The sequence below is a fragment of the Misgurnus anguillicaudatus genome, chromosome 16, assembly GCF_027580225.2.
Source record: "Misgurnus anguillicaudatus chromosome 16, ASM2758022v2, whole genome shotgun sequence".
NCBI lineage: Eukaryota > Metazoa > Chordata > Actinopteri > Cypriniformes > Cobitidae > Misgurnus > Misgurnus anguillicaudatus.
Window position 1 is genome coordinate 4013096 of NC_073352.2, and position 24332 is coordinate 4037427.

General features: G+C 37.2%; 1 protein-coding gene across 1 annotated transcript in view; it reads right to left on the reverse strand.

Moving 5' to 3' along the window:
- The window catches only part of nexmifb (neurite extension and migration factor b), a 102740-nt gene that overhangs the window by 8156 nt on the left and 70252 nt on the right, over window positions 1–24332 (reverse strand). The window contains 1 exon segment of the mRNA XM_055178144.2: window positions 9778–9885. Within this exon segment, the coding sequence (XP_055034119.2) occupies window positions 9778–9844 (67 nt within the window). The 5' untranslated portion in view covers window positions 9845–9885.

Below are 24332 nucleotides of genomic sequence, written 5' to 3' on the forward strand. Positions count from 1 at the left end.
CACAAGAAAACATTGTATTATGCCAAATACACAAAATAACATTGTTTTTAGCAATGAAATAGGTGCACTTTAAGAAATTAAATATAGGTTCAGTTTTAAATTTTAGTTTATGTTAAAGTTTTCCCATCTAAAAGGTGAGACAAAATAGCAGTTGTGAATAATGATTAGCTTGTTAGTGGTTGGAGTGTAGTTTGTACAGAGAGATGCTCTGTTTACTTTGAATAATTAGTTCACAACAGCTGAGGCAGATGGAGTACATACTCAAGGGAACACTCAGACCAAAAACAATATAACCAATGTCCATATCCACCTGCCTATTTCAATATGTTTAAGCTACTAAAATAAAATAACATTTGAAAAGAATGCTTAAGAAACTTGAGAAAACAACACCATTAAATTTGATGCACTTCATGATCACTTAACTGTAGACAAAGATATTTGCTTCCCAAGACCTTACTTCCTTGTCTTGTTAAAATTATTTATAGAATTACGTAAATAGCTTATACTTGTAGCTTGAGAATACTTGTGTCACCTTTATTTCCAAAAGTTTCTCAAAATTTGACTGTCCTTGTACTCTTTTACAACATCCTCACATTACGAGTACCTGTATATATGAGCTAGGACTGGGCAAAAAAATGCGATTCTCATGCGTGTTTCATCAGTAATTAGTAGTGAATCACATTAGTAATAAATCGCCATCACCTGCTTTTAAATGGAGCGGGATTAACTACACAAAGCCGTATTTCACCGGAAAAATCGCATACATTATTGGAGGCGATTTGTCCACGATTATGCTTGTCTGTGAAATACGGCTCTGTGTAGTAAATGCCGCTCCATCTAAAAATTTATAAAAACATAGATAAAAGTGCCCAAGCTGTATGCAGTGTATGCATTTGTTATGCATTGGTAAAGAAAAATGTGAACATTCTGCTGGGTTACGTGCAGTCCACAAAATGTGATGACAGGATTGTGGTTTTTGGAGGCATTATTTGTGCAACACACTGTCCACTGTAACAGCATATACTGTAGTTAAAGATGCCGGTCCAGAATCCTCAGTGGTTCATCTGAGCTGTTCTGCCCCCCTCAAGCTGTCATACCAGTGGACTGAAGCATCATGGGAAACTGATGTAAGCTAAGAAATAGACTCCAAGGGTCTCATGCAGTGTTATTTTCCCTTTTCTATGAAATATCAGACTCTAATTTTCAGATAAACATAAAGAAAATGAACTTGTCGTGTTATCTCTTTCTAGGATAATGTGTACAATCTGTTCACAACAGGCTGGATCATATAAATCCATGGGCAAGCACAGGAGAGCATATGGGGTTGCCCTGTTTTTTTGGCAGGTGGCAGTGATACCCTGCACTTAACCTCTGCCAGGCCTGATGGTGAACAGCCCCTGCCTTGTTTTAGCATTAAGATGGGTTAGCTGCACAAGAGAAGAGGGAAAAATATGCGCAAATGGGATTCCTGTTTACTAAAGATTCGGCTCTAGGGTGCACATTATCCACACATGTGGCCTTGAGCATGTGAAACGCTCAATAACTACACTGTAAAAGTTCAGGTTTTACTCGGTTTCAACAAAAGTTTTAAATTAACCAACTTTTTTAAACCAACATTTTTAAGTAAAGAATATTTATAAATTGCAATTAATCCAAGCTGATTTAAATGTTAGTATCACAGCCACCAAAAGAAGGCAATTATTTGCAGTGTTTGTTAAAATGAGGCTGTGATATTGAAATGACCCTGTTTGGAAGTTATGAATAAAACTTTTGAGTTAGCAAAGTTCTTTGACTCATTTTATTTGAGTTTGTGGAATTAAAAGCAGTAAAATTGTTGAACACACATAAAATCAACTTTTAAATTTAATCAACTTTTTCACAGGTTTAAGTTCAGTTCACTCATTTTAAATAAGTACATTGTACTGTTTGGGTATGAGACAGATGGAATTGGATTATTAATACGTCTGAGTGTTTCTTTTCCAATATGAAAGTCCCTGATCTTGGGCACGCCATTCCAGGCTACTATTTACACAAAGATATTTGACAATGAACTGAAAGGGCCCTATTTTAATGATCTAAGTGCATTGTCTACAGCGTATTGTCTACAGCGCATAGCGCATGGTCTGAATGGGCGTGTCCGATAACGACGGGAAAAATGTTTTGTGCGCCGAGTGCACGTTCGAAAAGGGTTGTTCATATTCTTCTAATGAGTAATGTGCAATAAACCAATGAGAGTCTTATCTCTCATCCCCTTTAAAAGCCAGTTGCGCTGGCACTATTGTCTAATCCCTATTTAGATTACGGACTTTGTAAACTGAAAAACTAAAGGGCGATTTATAGTCGTGCGTAGGTCCTACTCCGTAGCCTGTGCGTAGCTCTGCGTTGCCTGACGCGCACCTCACAAAATTTCTAACAGCGCGTCGGCTCTACGCGGACCGCATGCGCTGTGATTGGTCCACCAGAACCCCTCCCGTCAGGTAAAAAAACTGCGTCATAGGTATTTCCGTTTCAGACGGTGAAAACAAAGATGAGAAAAGTTGAGGAGTGATTTAACTCAAACTGCAACATAAGTCGCTGTTTATTTACTTCCATCATTGCTGGTCTTCTCAAATCATACACAACAAGTTGCTATTTCTTCTTCGTTTGTGGGTTAACTTGCCAAGCTTCTTCTTCTCTGACGGTCGCACTGCTACTGTGGTTACACGCGTGGATACTGCCTATCAGCGGTTTCCGCGTGTGTTTGCACGTCGACGCGGAGGACGACGCAAAAGTATAAACGAAAACCGATGCGGAACCTACGCCGTCGCGGCTACGCCGTAGGACCTACGCACGACTATAAATCGCCTTAAGTGGAGGAATGTATGTGATAAGCAAACCCGCGTTGTCGTCCCGTTTATAGGCGCTAATACTAATGCACTCATCTCATCAAATACCAAAAAACATATTGCGCCTTTGACTTTAGACTAGGCTTTAGTTGGTCAGTGGCGTAGTCTATTTTAGTTGCCTCAAAATAGCAACGCGGCAACAATGAGCCTGAACACACCTCGTTTTCAGACCAGAACGCCCATGGGCACAACATTGGGCGCAAATGCATTCGCTATTTAAACAATGTGGCGCTAAACGTGAAAATTATAATTGTGCAGGGTTGAAACTAGCAAAAGACACTTGCGTCGCACATTGCGCCGGGTGTATGATTTAATGTAGATGATTTGAAGCCTGTCACAACTTCAAGATAATCTAGATAGAAGTAAAGAAAACCTACTTATCTAGTTAACAAGTCAGCCATGTACAGATCCTTTAATGTTCTTTTTAATTATAAAGATGTTTAACTATGTTCCAGATTTAGCAAGAAAAACTTCAAACTTCACATTAACAAGTTTATTATGAATGAAGTCCTGTTAAAGCAACTAATGTTCAGTATGTCTGATACTTGCATACTTATGAAATTGCATTAATAAAAAGTAAAAGCTTTCTTAAAATATCAAACCTTAACCTAAAAGGCTGGCTTCAGTCATAGTTATTTTATTATTTCTTTATTTAACCAGATATAAAACATAGTTATATATCAGTCTGAAGGGATACAAATTCATATTTACAAGGTATTTGCCAGGTTCTACAATAAGTTTCTTTCTGAAAGGAGGATTTTCTGATTACAAATAGGGCTGCAAGATTGATCAGAAAAAGAATCACAATCTCGATTCATACATAAATGCGATCTTCTTTCTAAATGACGGCGGTCCACTGCATTCACTGCGGCAGTGGATCAGTGGTTCATGTAGGTTGTCTACAAATCGGAAGATTGGTGGTTCAATCCCCGGCTCCACCTGACCAAGTGCAAAGACATCTAACCACAGCTGCTTCCATTGAGCTGAATGGTGCCTTGCGTGGCTGACACCGCCTGCAGTGTATGAATGTGTGAATGAATGGGTGACTGTGAGGCAAATTGTAAAGGGCTTTGGATGGCCATGGGTCTATGAAAGCGCTATAAAAATGCAGTCCATTTACCATTTATAACAATTCAAGATGCTATACCACTCAAACTTGTTCACACCCAATCAGACGTGATCGTTTCTCTCCTCTCTTCCTCATTCGCGAGACACATAACAGGGTTCGGTTCTGACTAAAAGGGATATAGCTACATATGGGTGATTCTCACCAAACCATTGAAACACCACGGCACTAATGATTTTAGCTTTAAAATGTGTAATATAGTAACATTATAAAGCATCAGAATTAACACAATACTGTGTTCTACCTTGCACAATGTGTGATTTCAACATAATTTATAATTGGAAATTTTATCTCATTTTCTGCTGAAATTCTCATTACCGCAATGTGTCCGGCTGTGTTTGAACATGCGTTATGTTGTAATTTAATCAAATGAACACAAAAATATTAAGAAAAAAAATAAATGGATGTTTTGCTAGACTACTTTAGATGACAGAAAAAATATTTACTGAATATTCATGTATAATAATAATGAAGAAAAATTAGGAAAATTATGTGTCCATGCCTGATGTTCTCATCCTCCGCAACACTTTTTGAGAACAGTTTAAGCACACATACAGAATTTTAATAAAGTTTGATTTTGAGTGACCAAGCACATGGACCAGTTACTTCAAGATGGCTACCAGGTAAGATCATTTTTTACAGTTAATTTGAAATATTGTCTTGTCAGAATGCTTACACGACATTTTGATTATCATTACCGCAACAGATGCTTATTAAATGTTAATTTAATTAATAGAAGCATAATACTTTGATTTTAAATGCATGTGCAGAATCTCCAAATTATGTTCTTTCAGGTTTGTCATGTCATTTTGAAAATATGTCAGTGTTGATGTTTTCTGACTGTTGCGGTAATGAGAATTTTTAGGACAAATTTTTTAAATTATGTTACAAAAAGTGTTAAATAATAAGTAAAAGTTTTTAAATTAATGTTCCCATTTACTCCAGACTTTGTTTTTCAATGTCTGGTGGGAAAAAAAGTAAATTTAAGCAATTTTTACATTTTCATGCTTGACATTTTTAAAACCAAGTTTTCGTGAGAATCACCCATATACTCTCGCAAGATATTTGGTTTAGGGTTAGGATGAAAAACAGCGGTTCTGGCTAGATGGGATACAGATACGGCCTATCTAAGGAAAAGTTAGGTTTAGGTGTAGGATTAGGATGAAAATAATGTTTTTGTTGAAAAAATTAGAATCGTGTGAGGGAATTGGGAACTGATTTACATTTGAGAAAGAATTGTGCAGCCCTGATTACAAAGTCGACAAACATTTTTCAATTGCTTCAATATTGTGTGTATTTTTAAATGAGCTACCACTCAAAGACATGGCTGCTATATATAAAATCATGGCAATTATTGATGTTTTGACAAGATGGAAATGAATAAGCTTTAAGCTTTATTATTTATTTATTTAGCTGACGCTTTTATCCAAAGCGACTTACAATTGTTGCTATATATGTCAGAGGTCGCACGCCTCTGGAGCAACTAGGGGTTAAGTGTCTTGCTCAGGGACACAATGGTGTGTCACAGTGGATTCAAACCCGGGTCTCTCACAGCAAAGGCATGTGTCATATCCACTGCGCCATACAACTAAAACTGTACAGCTGACTATACTGTATGAAAACCTCCCTATACTGGTGCATCCTGTCATCTCTGGAGTTATGCCTCAGAGAAACTTACAGTAAATACGTGAGGTCAGGAAAAATGTGTTCAATGAGCTCCATCAGCCCTTATTAGTCTGTGTGGCATTTGTGAATGGAGGCAAAAGATCAATTTATCTACACTGCGTGTTGGTAATGAGACGAGAGGAACTGTTGGATGAAGTTTTGGCTCTCCACCTAGTGATTCAAAGCTCAATGAAACTGAGATCTTTAGAAAGTGGGACTGCAGTACTGACACCAAATCCCTGAGCTGAAACCGAGTGTAGTCCGCTTATAACAAACTAAAGCTGTTACTGTGGCTGACAGGCGCGGATATATCACAGAGATCTGCTCTGAAAACCCAGTACATGAGCAATCATTGATCCAAAAATGCCACAAGTAATGCCACAATGTTAAATCACAGCAGGTGCCGTGTTTTCCACTCATCTATTCATGAGAATGTAATGAATGTTCGAGACATAATTGTGACTTGTTCACCTTGTAGAATACAAAATTAACATTTACACTATATATATAATGTAAGTCAATCGGGCAAAACATTTTGGTGGGGTTAAAAAAGAAATCTGCAGTAAAAAATCCAGATAATTTACTCACCCCCATGTCATCCAAGTTGTTGATGTCTTTCTTTGTTTGGTCGAGAAGAAATTAAGTTTTTTTTTTTTTGAGGAAAACATTCCAGGATTTTTCTCAATTTAATAAACTTTATTGGACCTCAACAGATTACAGATTAAAATTCGCAGTTTCAACGCAGCTCTAAGCGATCCCAACCACGGCATAAAGGTCTTATCTAAAGAAACGATTGTCATTTTTGGCAAGAAAAAATAAAAATGTGTACTTGTAAACCATAACTTCTCATTTTGCACTAGCCGTGTGATGCAGTAGTGCAAGGCGAGAAGTTGTGGCTTAAAAGTGCAGATTTTTTTTTTCTTGCCGAAATTGATAATCTTTTTCTAGATACTTCGTTTGGCATCATTTAGAGCCATTTGAAGCGGCATTAAAAATGCAATTTTAAACTGTTTAAAAACGCTGGCGGGGAAAGAGTTAAATGCAAAGTTGCCAGGCAGTGCCAGCATTTTTTTTTTTTTGATTTTCACAAAAGTTTGATGCCTTCCAGAAAATCTTCTTCTTTAAAGGTGCAGTGTGTAATTTTTAAAAGGATCTCTTGACAGAAATGCAAAACTATATTTTTAGGGGTGTCTAAAGACCTTTTTATAATGAACTGTTATGTTTTTATTACCTTAGAGTGAGACGTTTTTATCTACATACGCTGAGGGGACCCTCAAAAACAGCAAAGCTGAGATAATTACATTTTTGTGAAGGACTTTTGATAAAGATCGATTTAGAGCGATCCTCAAAACTTACACGGACATACAGCTGTTTGCCCCTAGTGGGATACTTCCGGGTTTTATAAAGGCCTTTTCACATAGACATTCCGGAAAATACACGGAAAATGCACCCGGGATCATTTGATTTTTTGTTAATTCACACTGCTAATGATTTGCCAGCATGTGCAAGGTCCCGAAAGACATGTGACCTGTTTAAATCTTCTACGCAGCGTATGAAGTTTGCATATTATTTATCCTCACTACGATGCACCCATTACGGCATTGTTTCGGCTTCTTGTTCACACAAAAGGGGTTTTCACACTGCGCTTAACCCTGGGTTATCTTCATTCTAAACCCTGCTTTTAACCCTGGGTTAAGGAGCGTTTCACACCTGTAATTTGAAAGCGGTGTTAGCACCGCTTTTTACCCAGGGTTATGAAACCCTGCTCTGGAGCAGGGTTAGCACCGCATTTGTGGTGTTAACCCCGCATTGTGGTGCCAAACGCATGCAGTGTGAAACGAAGCAGGGTTAGAATGTTATGACCCTAATTAAACACAGCTGAAGTAGCTAATCAAGGCTTGATAATTACAGACAGGTGTGTTGGAGCTGGGTTGGAGACTCCTGACCCAGGGTTTAGGAATGCACAGTGTGAAACGTCAAATTATGAATACCCAAGGTTAAGTTTGAACAGTGTGAAACATGAAAAAAATAACCCAGGATTCCGTTAACCCTGGGTTTAGAATAACCCAGGGTTAACAATTTCAGGTGTGAAAAGCCCTAGAGGGTTTTCCGTGTATCTTACTAGGTCCTTTTCCGGCAACAATCCCAGAAGATTTACGGTACGTGATTGCGTTCATACAGAAGCTTGTCTGGCAATTTTACGGGTATTTTCTGGGACCAAAGGTCTGTGTGAATGGGGTTTAAGTTTTATAAGATGTCACCTGGTGGATAATCGTGGCATTGCGGAAAGCCAGAAATACTCGTCATTGGCAGGGAAGCGTTTTCTCTTAATTGACAAGTTAACTCGTCTATACGGACTACCGGCACATCTGTATGTGTGTACGGCTATGTATTTTTCATGCCTAGCGCCCCTAGTGGGCACAAGCGCCGCAGCACTGTCGCAAAGGAAAAGAACTGCCCAACCTTAAAACTAAACTAAAAACTAAACCTTTAAAATGCTAAACGATCAACATTTTGAGGCATCAGGTGAAAACACAGTCATGTTACAACTTTCTGATGAGGAACTCGTGGCAGAAGCCATTTCTCAATCTGAAGGTTGCAGCCTCCGGATGTCGTATTTCTAAGCTGCATACGTCATCAAGACTTATTTCAGAATATTATCAATTATAAAGTTGACTATTATACTTATTTAATCGTAAATTGTTGCAGTATGCTTATGACTTGCGAATGTAATGCTCATTTTATCTTAATAAACCAGGCTTAGTGACGTATGCAGCCTGCATGTTTGACCTCCGGAGGCTGCAGCCTTCCAATTGAGAAACGACCAGAAGTATTTCCTTGCCTTTTTCCAAACAAATATTGTTGCATCGTCTCTCTCTCCCTCGCCACCAGAATTTTCCGCAATGGCGCTCGTTTTCCTCTCTTTTGTGTGAAAACTGTCGCTCCAAATCCAAGTAAACCGATGTGTGTAGGTCTGCCATTTTGTAATACGTCACGCGAGTGACAGCGGAACGCAGCAAATGAGGAAGAGAGAAGAGAGAAATGCTCGGATCTGATTGGTGAATGAATAGGGTTTGGTTTTACACTGTGTGAGTTTGAGCAAGTTTGACTGCTATAGCATCCTGAATTGTAATGTAAATACCATAGACAGTAAAAGAAAGATAAATACGTGAACGCAGCATCTGAATACAGGGAACTTTATGCAAGATAATCGGCGTCATTTATAAAGAAGATCGCATTTATGTATGAATCAAGATCGTGAGTTTATATAAAAAATTGCCTTAAAGGGGAATCGAACCCGGGTCGCCCGTGTCATAGGTCAATGACACTTACACGGTGCCACAGAGTCAAATAATAGAAGTTGCTCTCTACACTCCTTCAGTATCCTCCAGCAAAATTCACATTAAAAAAAATTGTGTGGAGGAAGTGACATAAGCCGTAAAGCAAATCGAATTTTGTAGTTTTTTGTGCTCTGGTTACTACCCGAAACCCTAAGTTTTAAAGTACGAGTAAAAGCAATACAGACCCCGTCAGGCTATGGTAGACATGTCATTCAACCTATTTAAAGTCGATGTACTATCACAAGGGTCTTGAAAATGTATTATGAAGGTTGAAAAATTACATGGTGTCGCTTTAAGATGGGACATTAGAGTGGGTCCATTCAAACTATTTAGACAATTTCTACATCTACTACTATAGCCTATGTGTCATTGAACAGATAGCCTCTTTGTTTAAGTCATGTCCTATTCTTTTATCCTCGCAAAACTTACATATTGATGATGGCAGTATTATTTTACACAATCTGAATTTCACCTGCATCTGATATTATGTCTTGGGACAAGAAGTACCTGTTTCAGTACACTGTGTAGAATATGTGTGGATGCCGTATAAATACATTCTGATCTTAAGCTACTGCATACAGCATGTGAAATTCTTATCACAACCGTGAACACAATTCAATCATATGTTGTTAAATCAGTACAATTCAATCAGGAGGAATACATCTCGTGTCCCTCCACGGAAATATTGTGCACTTGCAATTTCTCTTTTACATTCTAAGAGACTTTAATAAACAATGTCCTGCGCTGGCAGACTCCTCACCTGTCTGGTGCAGTTCGTTGGTTTCTGTCGAGTCCTGCAGGATGATTCTGGTCTCTTTATGGTCCATCAATGTGAGGCAGTTCTGCTTGTATGCTGCACCTGTTCTGACTAGAGAAATAAAAAGAGAGGAAAAAGAAACATGAAAACTATTCTGGTGATATCATAAACAAACAAACCAAAAAGTGTTATTGGTGAATTAAAAAGCACAGGAGCAGGTTGAATATTTGTTTAAGCTAGTGTATGATGGCAAATTTGAGGTCTACGGTGGAGGGGAAGATATAAAAAGCACTATTTTTAAGATGTCAAATAAATCTTTGGTGTCTTCAGAGTACATATGTGTAGTTTTAGCTCAAAATATCACATAGATAATTTATTATAACATGTTAAAATTGTCACTTTGTAGGTGTGAGCAAAAATGTGCTGTTTTGGGTGTGTCCTTTTAAATGCACATGATGCACGCTGATCTCTGCACTAAATGGCAGTGCCGTGGTTGGATAGTGCAGTATTATCGGTATTATCCCCTTCTGACATCACAAGGGGAGCCAAATTTCAATTACCTAATTTTTCACATGCTTACAGAGAATGGTTTACCAAAACTAAGTTACTGGCTTGATCTTATTAACATTTTCTAGGTTGATAGATGCTCTGGAGACCCAGTTATAGCACTTAAACATTGAAAAAGTCAGATTGTCATGGTATGTCCCCTTTAAAAAGCTATTGAATGGCTTAACAAGGTTTGTATGACTACAAATGTAACCCCTTCCGGCAATTTTAGTCACAATGAGCACATTTTCAAAAATGAGTTAGTTAGTTCAAACCTTCAAAACGATGTATGATTTGTTGGAAACTGACAAAAAATGACAGCTACACCTGTTTGAAGTTGATAGAGACAGCAAAGTCAATTTTGAGAAACATCAAGTTAAAGTCAGTCAGCGCAAATAAGATCGCTTTTGTGTCGTATTGCTCTTTATAACTCATTTCACATCAAACAGCTCCTGCACTTTATTTTCTTATGTCTGCATGCTTCTTGCTTTGCTTCTGACAAGCATCATTTGTATTAGGAAATATTTAGGAAGGTAGGCTACACGTCTCAGAAGACGTATAAATAAAAATCATTGAGATCGCTAGATGAGGGCTTAATGTATTCAACCAAAATCATAATTTTTCAGTTCTTTTGACAGTAGCTGAAAATTAGACCGTGCACATTCACAGAGTCACAAAAGTACCCTTTTTAAAACACTTTCACAATACCAATCAAGTTTCATTGCATGAAATAAAAGTAGTGAGAATATATAACCATTTTTTTTGTTGTTGCCTACAACACTATTAATTCTGCTGGGTTATTTTTAACCCAATGCTGAGTAAATATTGGGCAAAACCCATGTTGGGTTATTAAATAAACCTATGGGTTGTTTTTATGCAATGCATGTGTTCTGTCTAATATTTACCCAGCAGAATTTAGAGTAAAAGATGGTTTGGAGCGACATTGGGGTAAGTAAATAATGGCAAATCAAAAGTTTATTTACATTTACTGTAAATGACAAATCAATTTTGTTGTGTTCAAACAGATCAAGGTGTAACAACTTCTCTTTTAAACTAATTACAACAGCAAGACATTTACTATTTAAACTTGAGAGCTGCAATGGAAGATGCAAGTAAAGAAGCAGACCTTCTGTCACCACGGCAACTGGATGCTACAATCTACTATTTAAGGCTCAATTTAACACCCGTATTACAGTTGTTAACCCCGGCAAACTGTATGTGTATATATAGCGCTCAACATATTTGTTTATGGTAATTACGCTGGTACTCCCTCCATCACGATGGTTTCACTGCAGGCAAAAAACAACACTGGGTGATCAAAAGAGGAGTCTGAGACCAGCAAACAACCAGAGAGAAATGTCGATAAGTTTGGTGGCGTAACAACGACAGATTTCTGAATCTTAAAAGTCAAATGACTTACAAAATATGAATTCTGCACCAAAACCACCTTAGGGATGTTGATGGTACTGAATTGCTCAGTCATTTAAGAATAAACCTCCTGCCAGTAATGTGATGATGATCTGTCACTGTCCCATTACAGGGTTCATGTTGTTTTGGATAAAACAGGCAGCTGCTCGCGTGTCTTTACATTCAACCTTTTTATTATAAACACAAAATGAACACAGAGCTATGATGACTATTTGTTTTTTGCAACATCTATACTATATCTTCATATACCTTCTCACTGCAGCTTTTAATGTCATGTTTGCAATGGGCAGCATGCCAAGTGTTTCATGCTGACCTTTAAAATCATATTGCTCTGGGATTATTGTTTAGTGATCTCACTTTAATAACTCTCTGGATAGTGAATAGGGAGTCACTCACGGCTTCATCACAGATGTTTTCCCGATATGAAGCACTGTCAATAGCATACCAAACCAACAGATGGCGATATATCCCTAAACGTAAAGCCATGGTGGCCAATCAGAAGCCATTGCAGAACTTCCCTTTAGCACGTCACAGGCCAAAAACTCACGACAACGCTGCAACCGCTGCTTTTCCTGGCAGTCGTTTTTATAAAAGTTTGGTTTTAGTCACCTGATACTGCGTTTGCGTGTGGATGAACAGCTAAAGCTTTGAAACGGCTTTATAAAAACTGTCTTTGACGTGTGTCTTAGTGCCACATCAGGGTCGTACGCACTTTTGCTTGTCCGATTGCTGCAGGTTTTTGTAAATATAAGCCACTCTTGCTGCTCAAAAATGGTTTAAACAAGCCCTCTTTTTTATGTCTATGACATTAATTAGGTATCTATCTAGAGATCTGAAACTGCTCAGCTGGGCACAAGTTCAAGATCATTTGCGATTATATATTTCACATCTGAAAGAAAGGGGTGGGCGCATTTTCTGTGCAGCATTTTATAAATGAGGCCCCAGGACTTCGATATTCGGTTCAGATCTTGTAATGTGAGGCATTTACACATCAAATCTTACACATCCCGGTCTGCTCGGGATCAGGATTTTAAATCAGGGTGATGACGTCACTTCCAGCCAAAGAGACACAGAGGTGAATAACAGAAGATTTAAAGGAGCAGTAGAGCTCTATTAGACATGATTCTCTCCCTTTGGCATGATGATCTTCATAATGTCTCATAGTGTGTGATGATTTCTAAATCTTTATTGTGAGCATGTTTGAGATTTGACGTCTGTCAGGATTCACTTATGTGTATGATGCAACCAGACTTCACAGTCAGAATTTAAAACCTCATGTAGTGTAATTTCACACTGTAGTTTGAAACATATCTTTATGCTTTTATTGTAACTGTTTTAGTATGTTATAATATAATATATTGTGCTGTTTTACTTATAATAACAATAACTTTAATGGGTCAATGACGTGAAGTTAATTATTGTGTGTCCATACGGTTCAATTAAATGTAAAAGGGTTAAAATTTCAAAATAAATTTGCAGATAACTTGCATGCATTTTCTTTTTTGAGGACCAAGTCTAAAATTTCTGGTTTTATTTCATTTTGAAATAATATTTGGAGGATAACTGCAAAAATGTCAATGTGGTGTAACGGGTCTGTGTCAATTGGTGATTAAAATATAAATATATTCATAAATCATCTAGTTTAGTGTAATATGATTTTTTTACATACATTACATACATTTTTTTACATACATCATTTGTCAAAGATTATTTAGAAAACAGAGCTTCAGCATATATTACAAAAAACGCATTAAATTTACATTTAGAAATAACTAATACAATCATATTTTAATATTATTATATTTTTTGATGATTACGATTACATGCCATCAATGTGGATAAAGTATTTAATATTTCTCAATATTTGTGCAATTGGCGGTTACATCATTTGACATTTTCAGGTCCTATGCATTCAGTCTCAACTTTCAGAAAATGGTGCAAATGTCATTTTTTATTGCATACAATCATGATCATTAAAATAAACCTGATGCATGCTTTTAAAACAAGTTTTTTAAAACGATTTTTAAATTCCTCATCTTGCCAAACCGCTTTTGTCACTGACCCTAATAACAACCCGTGTCAATTATTGTCATAGATAATTTGTTCATTCTGGCCAAATCTGAGTTAAAGGTGATAAATGCAAAAAACATTTCGATCTGGGACATGAACTGCTCACTATTATATCTTATCCAATATTAATTAAAAGCCTGATAATATCAAATATAAACATTATTACACATTATACCAGTGGTCTGTTGAATGCTTTATTCTGATTGGTTGAGAAATTCCATGGGTGTTGATTATTTTTCTTTAAAACGCACACCTGAACTGTCAAATGTCTTAAATAACCACCAGAGCAATGTTTGTGGTAACTGTGGTATAAGAGGAATAATTGACTCGACATCAATTGACATCGTGCCGCATTGCCACCTTTCATGTGCATTATTTTCAAATAATTCAAAGGCCCATCATCAATTATTCCTTCCACACACAACAGTCATCATTATCCAACAATAATACATGCAAATACAGTGTGATTAAACAGAACCTTCTCGCTACAGAACAAAATAATAATCTATGTATGTTTAATACAAGCTAATGAATAATAATAATAATAATAGCAGAATGTACAGAAAAACCTGTTGTTGTGTTTCACAGACAGACAAATCACTACTGAGTCAAAGCTGTGAATGTAGTGTGGTGTTTATCTGAAGGAAGGAGGATGGGAAAGGTTGAGTTTACCATCTGTTCTCAACTACCTCTCATTATTCCACTGCTTACATTTACAGCTTCATTCATAGTCTACTTCTACATAAAAATTATCATATGCATCTAAAAAACACACTTCACATTTGAGTGAATTAATTCATATCTCACAGCATCTGATAGCCCCGCCTCTTCATCACGTAAGCAGAACTGCGACCTTTTAGTGCATGAAGTGCTTAGCGTTATACACTTCATTTATCAAGTGGAATGAGTGCACTATACGGGTACTTCGGGTGTACTCATGCTTTCCCGTATGTTTGACCCCCAAAATCTGGTTGGCTTGACTAGTGTAATTGCTCTTTATTAGGGGTGAAAATCCGGCGATGCGATATTTGCAGATACATCAAACATTTCTTCGATGCAATTACAATTCGGTTTAATTAATTTATCGATGCTTTAAAATTACGTGCCTAGTTAAGCACAAATGCAACCAAAATATATAACATGAACGTTTGAACTCTTTACGCAGCGCTGTGCAGATCGATCGATTTATGACATTAAATAACTGTGAGACTCACTCGTGTTGCTTTTATGTCAAATGCCATCACCAGTCAATCTGCACAGTGCCACATTAAGTCAAACATGAACTTATAATGAGGAGAAAACTTAGAGGAGAGGTTAAAAAAACAATCGCATCATAATAATGACGTAAGCATAATCGGTCTGGATCATAAAGTGTAGTGTGAAGGGGACAATCATACTCCGGTATGACTCAGTGTAGTTAAGTATAATGTGAGTACGCTTTTAAAGCGCACTTTCTTTTCCGGAATTTCCAATGTCGACACTACTTAGGGGTTGTTCACAATCCGCATCTTGCAAGCTCGTTTTTTTTAAATATGCAAGCACGGCCTCTTGTTTTCCAGGTGCGTCAGCACTGCAGCAACTTCAAAATATTTTACATTTTCAGAATGCACAGGGATACCCAGAGCTGTATGATCGGTCAAGTGGTTATTATTTTCACATATATAGAAGAAACAATCCATTTGGGCTGCACAATTATTCGAAAAACTAGCTGGGATTACAATTACGGCTGAACAATTACATAATCACCAAAACCTTCAATTACAGCTGTACATTGTGCTTATTTCTGTGCATTTTTACATTGATAAGTTGACGCGACTTTTAGCTATTAATTTTGGATTTGTTACTAACAACATAATAACTCCCATAATTATTTGTGATTTACATTATATTATTTAGTTTTGGATGTTTAGAAATAACCATGCAGCTGCTTCAAAAAAAAAATCATATAACATTTCAAAAGTTCAATGTAAAACCTATTAATCGTCAATAATAATCACAATTAAAATATCAAGGTAAATAATCTAAAATTATGATTTTGGTCATAATCATGCAGCCCTACAATGCAATGAGACGCATTACTGCATCAATGAAAAGTGTTGCTCATGGCTGCTTAGCAACGGCACATGCTACAAGAGCACAAGTGCCACAGCGCTATGAAAAGTGGAATTGTCGGGTTTTCCGTGCAGTTTCAGATGAACATTTTGAAAGTCTCTTTATACTACAACTAGGGCTGTGCCGGTTTCAGAATTGGTGATGACGGTTATGACGTGAGTCAAATGTGACGGTTCGTCACATAACCGTCTGGGGGGGGGGGGGGTTGCTTGTGTAAATGCTCGTGGATTGACGCGAAAGTGTAGTTTTACCATAAAATCATGAATGTGATGCCAAGTGTGTTTTAAACAGTAATGCAATAACAGAAAGCAATTAAATATTTAAAAAACACACTGTTGCCAGAAGACTGCGCTGTCACTCTCTGCCCAGCATAAATGAATCCTCTATCTATCATTATCTTAATAATCTTCAGAGAAACAGATTTTTGCCATGGGCTTTTAATGTCTATATCTATATTGTGTCTATATCTGTCATTACACGGACCAGAACAGCACGAAAACAATGTGGATTAAAAAGCGTCTTGAAGAGGTTTTGCTCATAAATGCATGTAAAATAAAGTAATGTGAACTTGAGATTGTTATATTGTTATTAAACTGCGCCATATGCTGCAAACGCAGCCGATGTAAAAGCACAATGGCCACGCGCGGCAAACGCTCTCCGCACACGCTGCTCAGTGCTCATGCTTGCGATGTGAAACCAGCATCTGAATAAACTAAACACTGATTAGCTACTTGCTCTACGTTTATTTACAATTAACAGCAAGACAACTAGCAGTGAATGTGCTTTCGGGAGAGTTAGTAGATTAACATGGGAGGATTTGAACTTGAAAAGCGGGGCGGAGCCTTTCCGCGGTTAAAACATCTTATGGTCGTTCGTTCATGTTTTTTTGATTCTGTAAATTAAATAGAAGGAAGAGATGATTTGAAAGGTGAGACTTTGTTTAATATGTTTAATCTCAAAAGTAACCAAAAAGTGCCCTGGTCTCTCCTGTATGTCAGCGCGTTGTCAGTGTCTGCTCCGCTCTATATTTTTCATTGCGTGACGTGATAACATCATGATATGGTGGGGCAGGCACGTGCACACATAGACATCAAAGGGGGCTTGAGCACCTGCCCTTTTAATTCCTGGAGAGAAAGTGCCCTTTTTTTCTCGGGTGCTTTTTTTAAAAATAATATGATCTTTATTCATATAACAACTGATGTCTGTGTGTTTTTAACTTATTACTTATTTAATTTAATATGAATTCATTCAGGAAACATTTAAATGAGATTTAAACTCATAAAAGAAAAATAGCGCTTTTTGTGGTACACAAACGGTTAACAGTTGAGTCCCGCCTCCAAAACTCACATCGCTAATATGATTGGCTTTATCTTTCTTAAGTCCCGCCTCTCTAACGTACTTCGCTTTATGATTGGTTGGTCTTTACTCATGTATTGTAGGCTGCATTCGTGCTTGTAAGAAGCGCCAAAGCTCTGACAGTCCAAATGAGACGCGAATCACGCGATATGCAGGCAGGTTACCGGTAAGTGACTGAGGAAGAAAATATTCTTATATTAACAGTTTTATGCACAAAAATAGGACACGTTGTTACACATAACGATTCAGGGACATTGTTTTCCACGGCAATCCCATATTTAACCTGAAGAGTTGCAAACTTGTAACCATATAGTGAATGTAGTTTAAACAGACTGCTCATAAAATAAGAAAGCACAAACAATAATATAATTGCTAACTACAGTAGTAAGCTTTTTTAGTTTGCGTTTTTTTGTAATGGCTGTTAAATATAATGTGTTATACTGGAGTGCTAGAGTAGAAGAAATCTGATGGTTCAGTATTTTACTTGCCTAGTCAGAATTTTCACTGACGTCACAAAAAAGTAAACTAAAATACAAATAAACTAGGACTAATCTATATTTGTTGTTTATGACATGTGTAACCCTAATAAATATGAAACCTAAGATTAAAGGTGCCATAGGAGGTGTTGCCATAATATGTTAAATTGTTCTTTGATAATTCCATAGAAGGTATGTGGCTTTATTAAGTGCAAAAATTATCCAGAAACGTTTTTACATGTCCATTTACAACCCTAGAATTTGTCATTTGAATGAAATGGTCTATTTTTGCCCTATTTGAAAGGGTCGTGAATAATAATGTTGAGCTCTGCTCTGATGTGCTCTGCTCTGAGGCTCATGCCAGAAGCTCACATTAGTAAAAAGACCTTATATTTTGAGCCGTTATCAGACGAAAATACAGATTTTGATTAACAACTAATTGTTAACTAATAGAACTTCAGCTAAACGTTAGCATATAGCATTTATTGGCATGTAGCGCTAACTCAGAAGTCACAACTTTGTTTTTAGCATTTAAACAAATTTGTAAATTAATGTGTAATTTAATGTTGGGGCGTACACCTCGACTTACATCAAGAGTCTGTCCCCCTGAAATTAAGAAATCTAAATTGGTGAATTTAGAAGAAATCTACAGATGCAAACAGATGGAGGATACACTCTGAAAATTTAGTAAATCTGAGTAACTGAATCTGGTACATTAATAAATAAAACTGAGTAGAAATAAGTTAACATGAAACATTCAAATTTATTTTTAAGTTGCTGTATTTTGTTAATCATTTTTGCAGTGAATTTTTTTCAATAAAGTTAACAAAATAGCAGCAACAGCCCTCTTCAGTTTAGAGTGCATATTTATGTTTATTTTAAAGTGTTGTGTATTCTGATAACACCAAAATAATTAAAATGATGTAGTGCCTTGTGCAAAATTAAAAAAATTATTAGTAAAACAAGCCCCTCTGCTTGATGCAGTTATTTAGGTTATTCTAAATATTTACTTGAAACAAGTAGCATAGAAAATGTTTTCAAAACATGCACATTGTTGTGTAATGGTTTCCTTTGCTGCTCTATAAACCTAGCGTACTAAGGAGACCATGGTTTCTGTGTGAACTAATTATTTTGTAGACATCTTTTGAAAATGAAACAATTGCGTGAGTTTGAGGAAGATAAAATGAATTAACTTTTTAAAGAATTTTTTAAAAAAGGAAGTCAGAGTTGCGTTTATATATATATTTTTTTTTTGTTAAAAAAAAGAAAAAAATACATAATTATGAGAAGTGCCCTTTATTTCACTTGAGCCCCTGCCCCTCAAAATGTCTGTGCACGTCCCTGTGGTGGGGCGTGTAACACAGACTGTTGACAATTGTTTTTAATTAGTATTTAAACATTCTTTATGATATATTTTTTTTATATTTTAATAACACGGTTTTGTCGGTTATAGAGTTCTAATGACGGTGTTCAACTATAACCGTCGGTCTCACGGTTATATAAAAACCGTCACACCCCTAAGTACAACATGGTGTAGAACAGTGTAATGCATAAGCACATGTTGTTGTTTTTGTGTGTGTAAACAAGTATAAATCATTTATGCAATGTTTTTTAAATAAGATCTAAGAAAGACATAAGAAATAAGAAATGTTGAATAATTCAAATAAAGCAGTGTTTTTTTTTTACGGATTTTTGTTTTTTCACTGCCGCACGATACATAGTTAATTTAGCTATTTCTCTGATTTGCAAACATTTTAACATTTGATTCATTGCAACAAACAGAATCATAACTCATAACTAAGTCATTTGTTTGTTACTAAAGGCCCAAGTACACTTAGTATTTTTTTATGTATGCAAGTGTTCCTACACAGTTGAATGCACAGCCTTGCAAAGTATTCTTCATTTGACTTAATTGCATACAGGCATTTGACGCATGTTCCTTGTGACAAATTGCAATACCTTTAATGGCCAACATACTACACACTCTTGTATGTGCACGCGCAGTTACAAAAAGCGGGACATTTAGTCATTTACATTTAGTTATTTAGCAGACGCTTTTGTCCAAAGCGACTTACAAATGAGGTAAACAATAGAAGCAATTATAGCAACACAAGAATAGCAATACATAAGTGCACTGGAAATAGTCTCATCAAGTTCAACACAGTATACATAGACAACGTTTGGTTAGTAATTTTTTTTAAAGAAATGTACAGATAAAGAAAAAAGATCCTTTATTAGGAAGTGAGGTAATGGCGGAAGAGATGGGTTTTTAGCCGAGTCTTAAAGATGGCTACAGAGTCAGCAGATCGTGTGACGACCGGCAGATCATTCCACAGTTGTGGAACAGCTCCTGAGAATGTACGCGCTAATATTTTTTCCCTTTTTGAGATGGCACCACAAGCCGTCGCTCGTTGGCAGCGCGCAGGGATGTGCATGTACTATTCTGGTGACAAAATTTGTAGCACACATAAGGTCAGTATACGCTGACCCTCGCATACACGTAAAAAGAGACGTATACCCAGTAGTGCAGTAGCTTTCACACAAGCTAGAATTTCCCAAACATGTCTGAAGTCGTCCTGAATTTAAGAATAAAATAGTGCGTCCCGTTTTGAATCAGTACACTCAGGATCGTTGCTTTGGAAGTCGATGGCGGAGGTAGCTTCAGATCTGTGTCCACCTCTGAAAGTTTCAAAGCTGATAAAAGCTAATGCAAAAGTATCTACAAGATTAAGCCAACTGCACTATTTGTCGTCGAGTACTGTCTGAGGCGCTCGCTGGTTTGTCAGATGTGTGACACCAAGAAAGCATCATTCCCGCAATGCTTTTTACAGAAATCAAAGCACTCTCACACAATTCAAGCATCTCCCGAGGTAGATAACACAGTGGAGTAACAGTTTTCTCCTTTTCACATATTACTTTTCAGTTTGTTTACATTACATTTCAAATGATGCCTATTGGTTAAGAAATAATGTCCTGTCACATCCTCGCGTTATAATATTTCTATATTAAGACTGAGATGTAGCCTATATAGTCAGACACATAAGCATTAATTTAATAAAAAAGTTGAAAGAGATATATTTTTAATACTGAATCTAGAGGTGGTTTCCCAAACAGGGTTTAGATTAATCCAGAACTTGGCCTTAGTTATACTAGGTAATTTAAGTGGTTTTTACAAACATACCTTACAAAAAACAATACTGGTGTGCTTCTTGACACAAAACAATGGCACTGATATATGTCAAGATTAGGGATGGCGAAAACTAAAAATTGTCTCGACAGACCACCGAGGCTCATTAGCCGGTTGAAACCGGTTAACCGATAGTCCTATTAGTTTAAAATATGCTACGCTATTTAAAATAACAGCCATTTCGAGACGCACCTGCAATTTCGCAACTCTGTCGCATCTCTCTGCCGTTCTGCCTCCGGCGCACGCATGCACACACACACACACACCCACACACACACACACAGCCCCGTCGCTGCCCTTGCATCACTTTTTGTAAATCCCCACTACAGGGCATAACATGAGTCCTGCAAACGCAGCGCCGAATCGGAGAACAAATGGCTGCTTAGTTTCGAAATGGTTTGGGTACAAGGTGATCGCGTTGAAAATAAAGGCGTTTGTTCAGCGTTAGCAGCTCATTTGAAAATTGCCGCGGCTCATTTAAGAAAAGGACAGCTCCGAAGAAGCAAAGCGATGCTGCTTTAGTTTGAGGTAGTGCTAACAATAATAAAGAAAGAGGATGATCATAATCACCTTATCTGTTACAACTGAAATGTAGATGTAATGTATTTCCAAATCTAAGCCCATCTTATGCGAAATGTTGCCTAATAGTCTATACAATAAAACCATACACAATAAAATACACAATAAAACCAATGGATAAAACAGGCACCTTCAGAATGCGTAAAAGACGCACTGGCCAAAGCAGGGGTAACTCACTGTGTGTGAGAAAGCATACGCATACGCTGAGTTTTATTCATTTATGTTGAGGTGCGTTCTAGTTAACAATGCAATGCAAGTGAACGCGCCGTGACGGCATGCACAGACCGGTAATAATATTCTCTGCTATATTTGCTTTTTATTTACTGAATACATGCAATTGGTTGATGAAACATTTATTAACATTAAGATACAATTTATACAAAACGAAATTTATTTGAAAAAATGCTTTCTACAAAGCAAAACTTAATTAAGTGGTAAAAATCATGTCTTAGGATTTACAAAAACAAAACTTAATCTACACTTTACTGTTCGCGTAAAATACGTAAATGTTTTTTCTCAGGATTTTTCTCATTTTAATGGACTTTAACTCTTTCACCGCCATTGACGAGATATCTCGTCAATTAAGAGAGAACGCTTCCCCGCCAATGACGAGATTTTCCGTCTTTCCGCAATACCGCTATTATCCACCAGGTGGCGCCCTTCCGCAACTTTTTAAACCCGGAAGTATTGCCCTATAGCAAGCTGCTGCATGTCCGTGTCTGTTTTAAAGATCGCTCTGAATGGGATCTCTATGAAAAGTCCGTCACAAAAATGGAATTATCTCTGCTTTTTGCTCAAAATGTGGTGTTTTTGCAGAAACCTACCCATATTCAAAAGCTGATTACAAAAGAACTACTGAAGGTGGGATGAAACGTTTTTTTTTTTTTTTGAAAGCAGAGGGTCTGTTCTTTCATTTGGTATATTGTATGTTTATATATTTAAAGAAAAACATTTTCTGGAAGGCATTAAACTTTGGTGAAAATCATGAAAAACGCTGGTGCTGGCTAGCAACTTTTTTTAAAAACGCTGGCGGGGAAAGAGTTAATAGACACCAACAATTAATACTTAACTCAACACATAACAGTTTTTTTCAACGGAGTTTTAAAGGACTATAAACGATCCCAAACGAGGCATAAGGGTCTTATCTAGCAAAACGATTGTCATTTTTGACAAGAAAAATAACAAATATACACTTTTAAAGCACAACAACTGGTCTAGATCTGGTCGTGATGCGCCAGCGTGACCTCACACAATACGTCATGACGTCAAGAGGTCACAGAGGACGAACGCGAAACTCCGCCCCAGTGTTTACAAGTGTGTTGAAAGAGGACCGTTCCTACATTGTTATATGTCAACTGATACAAATTAATGTCTTTGTGTCAGTTTATTGTTTACAATGGTCCGCAAATGTGCGTTTTATATATGTTACACATGACCTCCCTACGTCACTATGCATTTACGTTAGGTCGCGCTGGACCGGGCCTAGACAAGAAGTTGTGGTTTAAAAGTGTATATTTGTTATTTTTCTTGTCAAAAATGACAATCGTTTTGCTAGATAAGACCCTTATGCTTCGTTTGGGATTGTTTATAGTCCTTTGAAACTCCGTTGAAAAAAACTGTTACGTGTTGAGTTAAGTGTTAATTGTTGGTGTCTATTAAAGTCCATTAAAATGAGAAAAATCCTGCAATGTTTTCCTCAAAAAACATAATTTCTTCTCGACTGAACAAAGAAAGACATCAACATTTTGGATGACATGGTGGTGAGTAAATTATCTGGATTTTTCTTTTAAGAAAATGGAATATTCCTTTAATAATTTGGAACACAATCAGGAGAGACTTCAATTTTAATTATTTTATTGCTGTATTTTATTTACTATTCAAATGAAGGAATTTACAGAAAAAGCCTGTTACTTTTCGCAAACCTTGTGAGCGTGTGAACCCAAACGCCGTGACCTCGCGCCAAATGTTTTTTATTGGTTTATTAAGTACAAACAGCCCGGCGAGTTATGAAAAAACTGAGTGTGAGGGATTTGTTCACTTCACGCAAAAATATCTTGGAAAGAGATGACTAAAGGCCAATTTATATTTTTGCGTTAGGTGCGCGTTATAGGTACGCCGTAACATACGCATAGACGCGAACCCTGTCGCCGTAGCCTTCACAGTACCTGACGTGCACCTCCTCAAAAATGTAACTACACGTCGAAACGACGCGGACCGCAAGATCTGTGATTGGTTGTCGTGAATGCATTGTGTTTCCTCCTACGCATTTCGGCGGTGTAACTGCAGAGCAACACAAACGCAGAAGTATAAATGCTCATGACGGCGTTGCCTACGTGCGTAGCGTCTGGCGTACCCTACGGCGTAACCCTGACGCAAAAGTATAAATTGGCTTTAACTGTAGTAGCGTTTAGTCCATGTATAATAGCCTAATTTAGAGATCACTTTTTTAACCGACAACTGACAACTTTAACCGGTTAACATTGATACAGTCAACCATCGGTCAAACGGTCAACGGTTAACATCCCTAGTCAAGATATGTTTTTAAATTAAGGCAGCTCAAACATGCATTTTATTGTAGGAGTAAAATAAACCCCGTCTAGGAAACTGCCCCATAATGTGAAGTGTCATGATCCTGTCAGCCCTGTATGTTTTTTATGTGTTTCATGTGACAGGGTCATGGCAGCCCTCACTGTTGTCTTGTTTTGTGTGGAGAGTCACGTGGCCTGTGTTTGTGTGCCTCATGCTCTCCTAGGTGTGTTCGACATCGGCTGTGGCTGGATGTAACCGATAGGCGAGATTAGCCG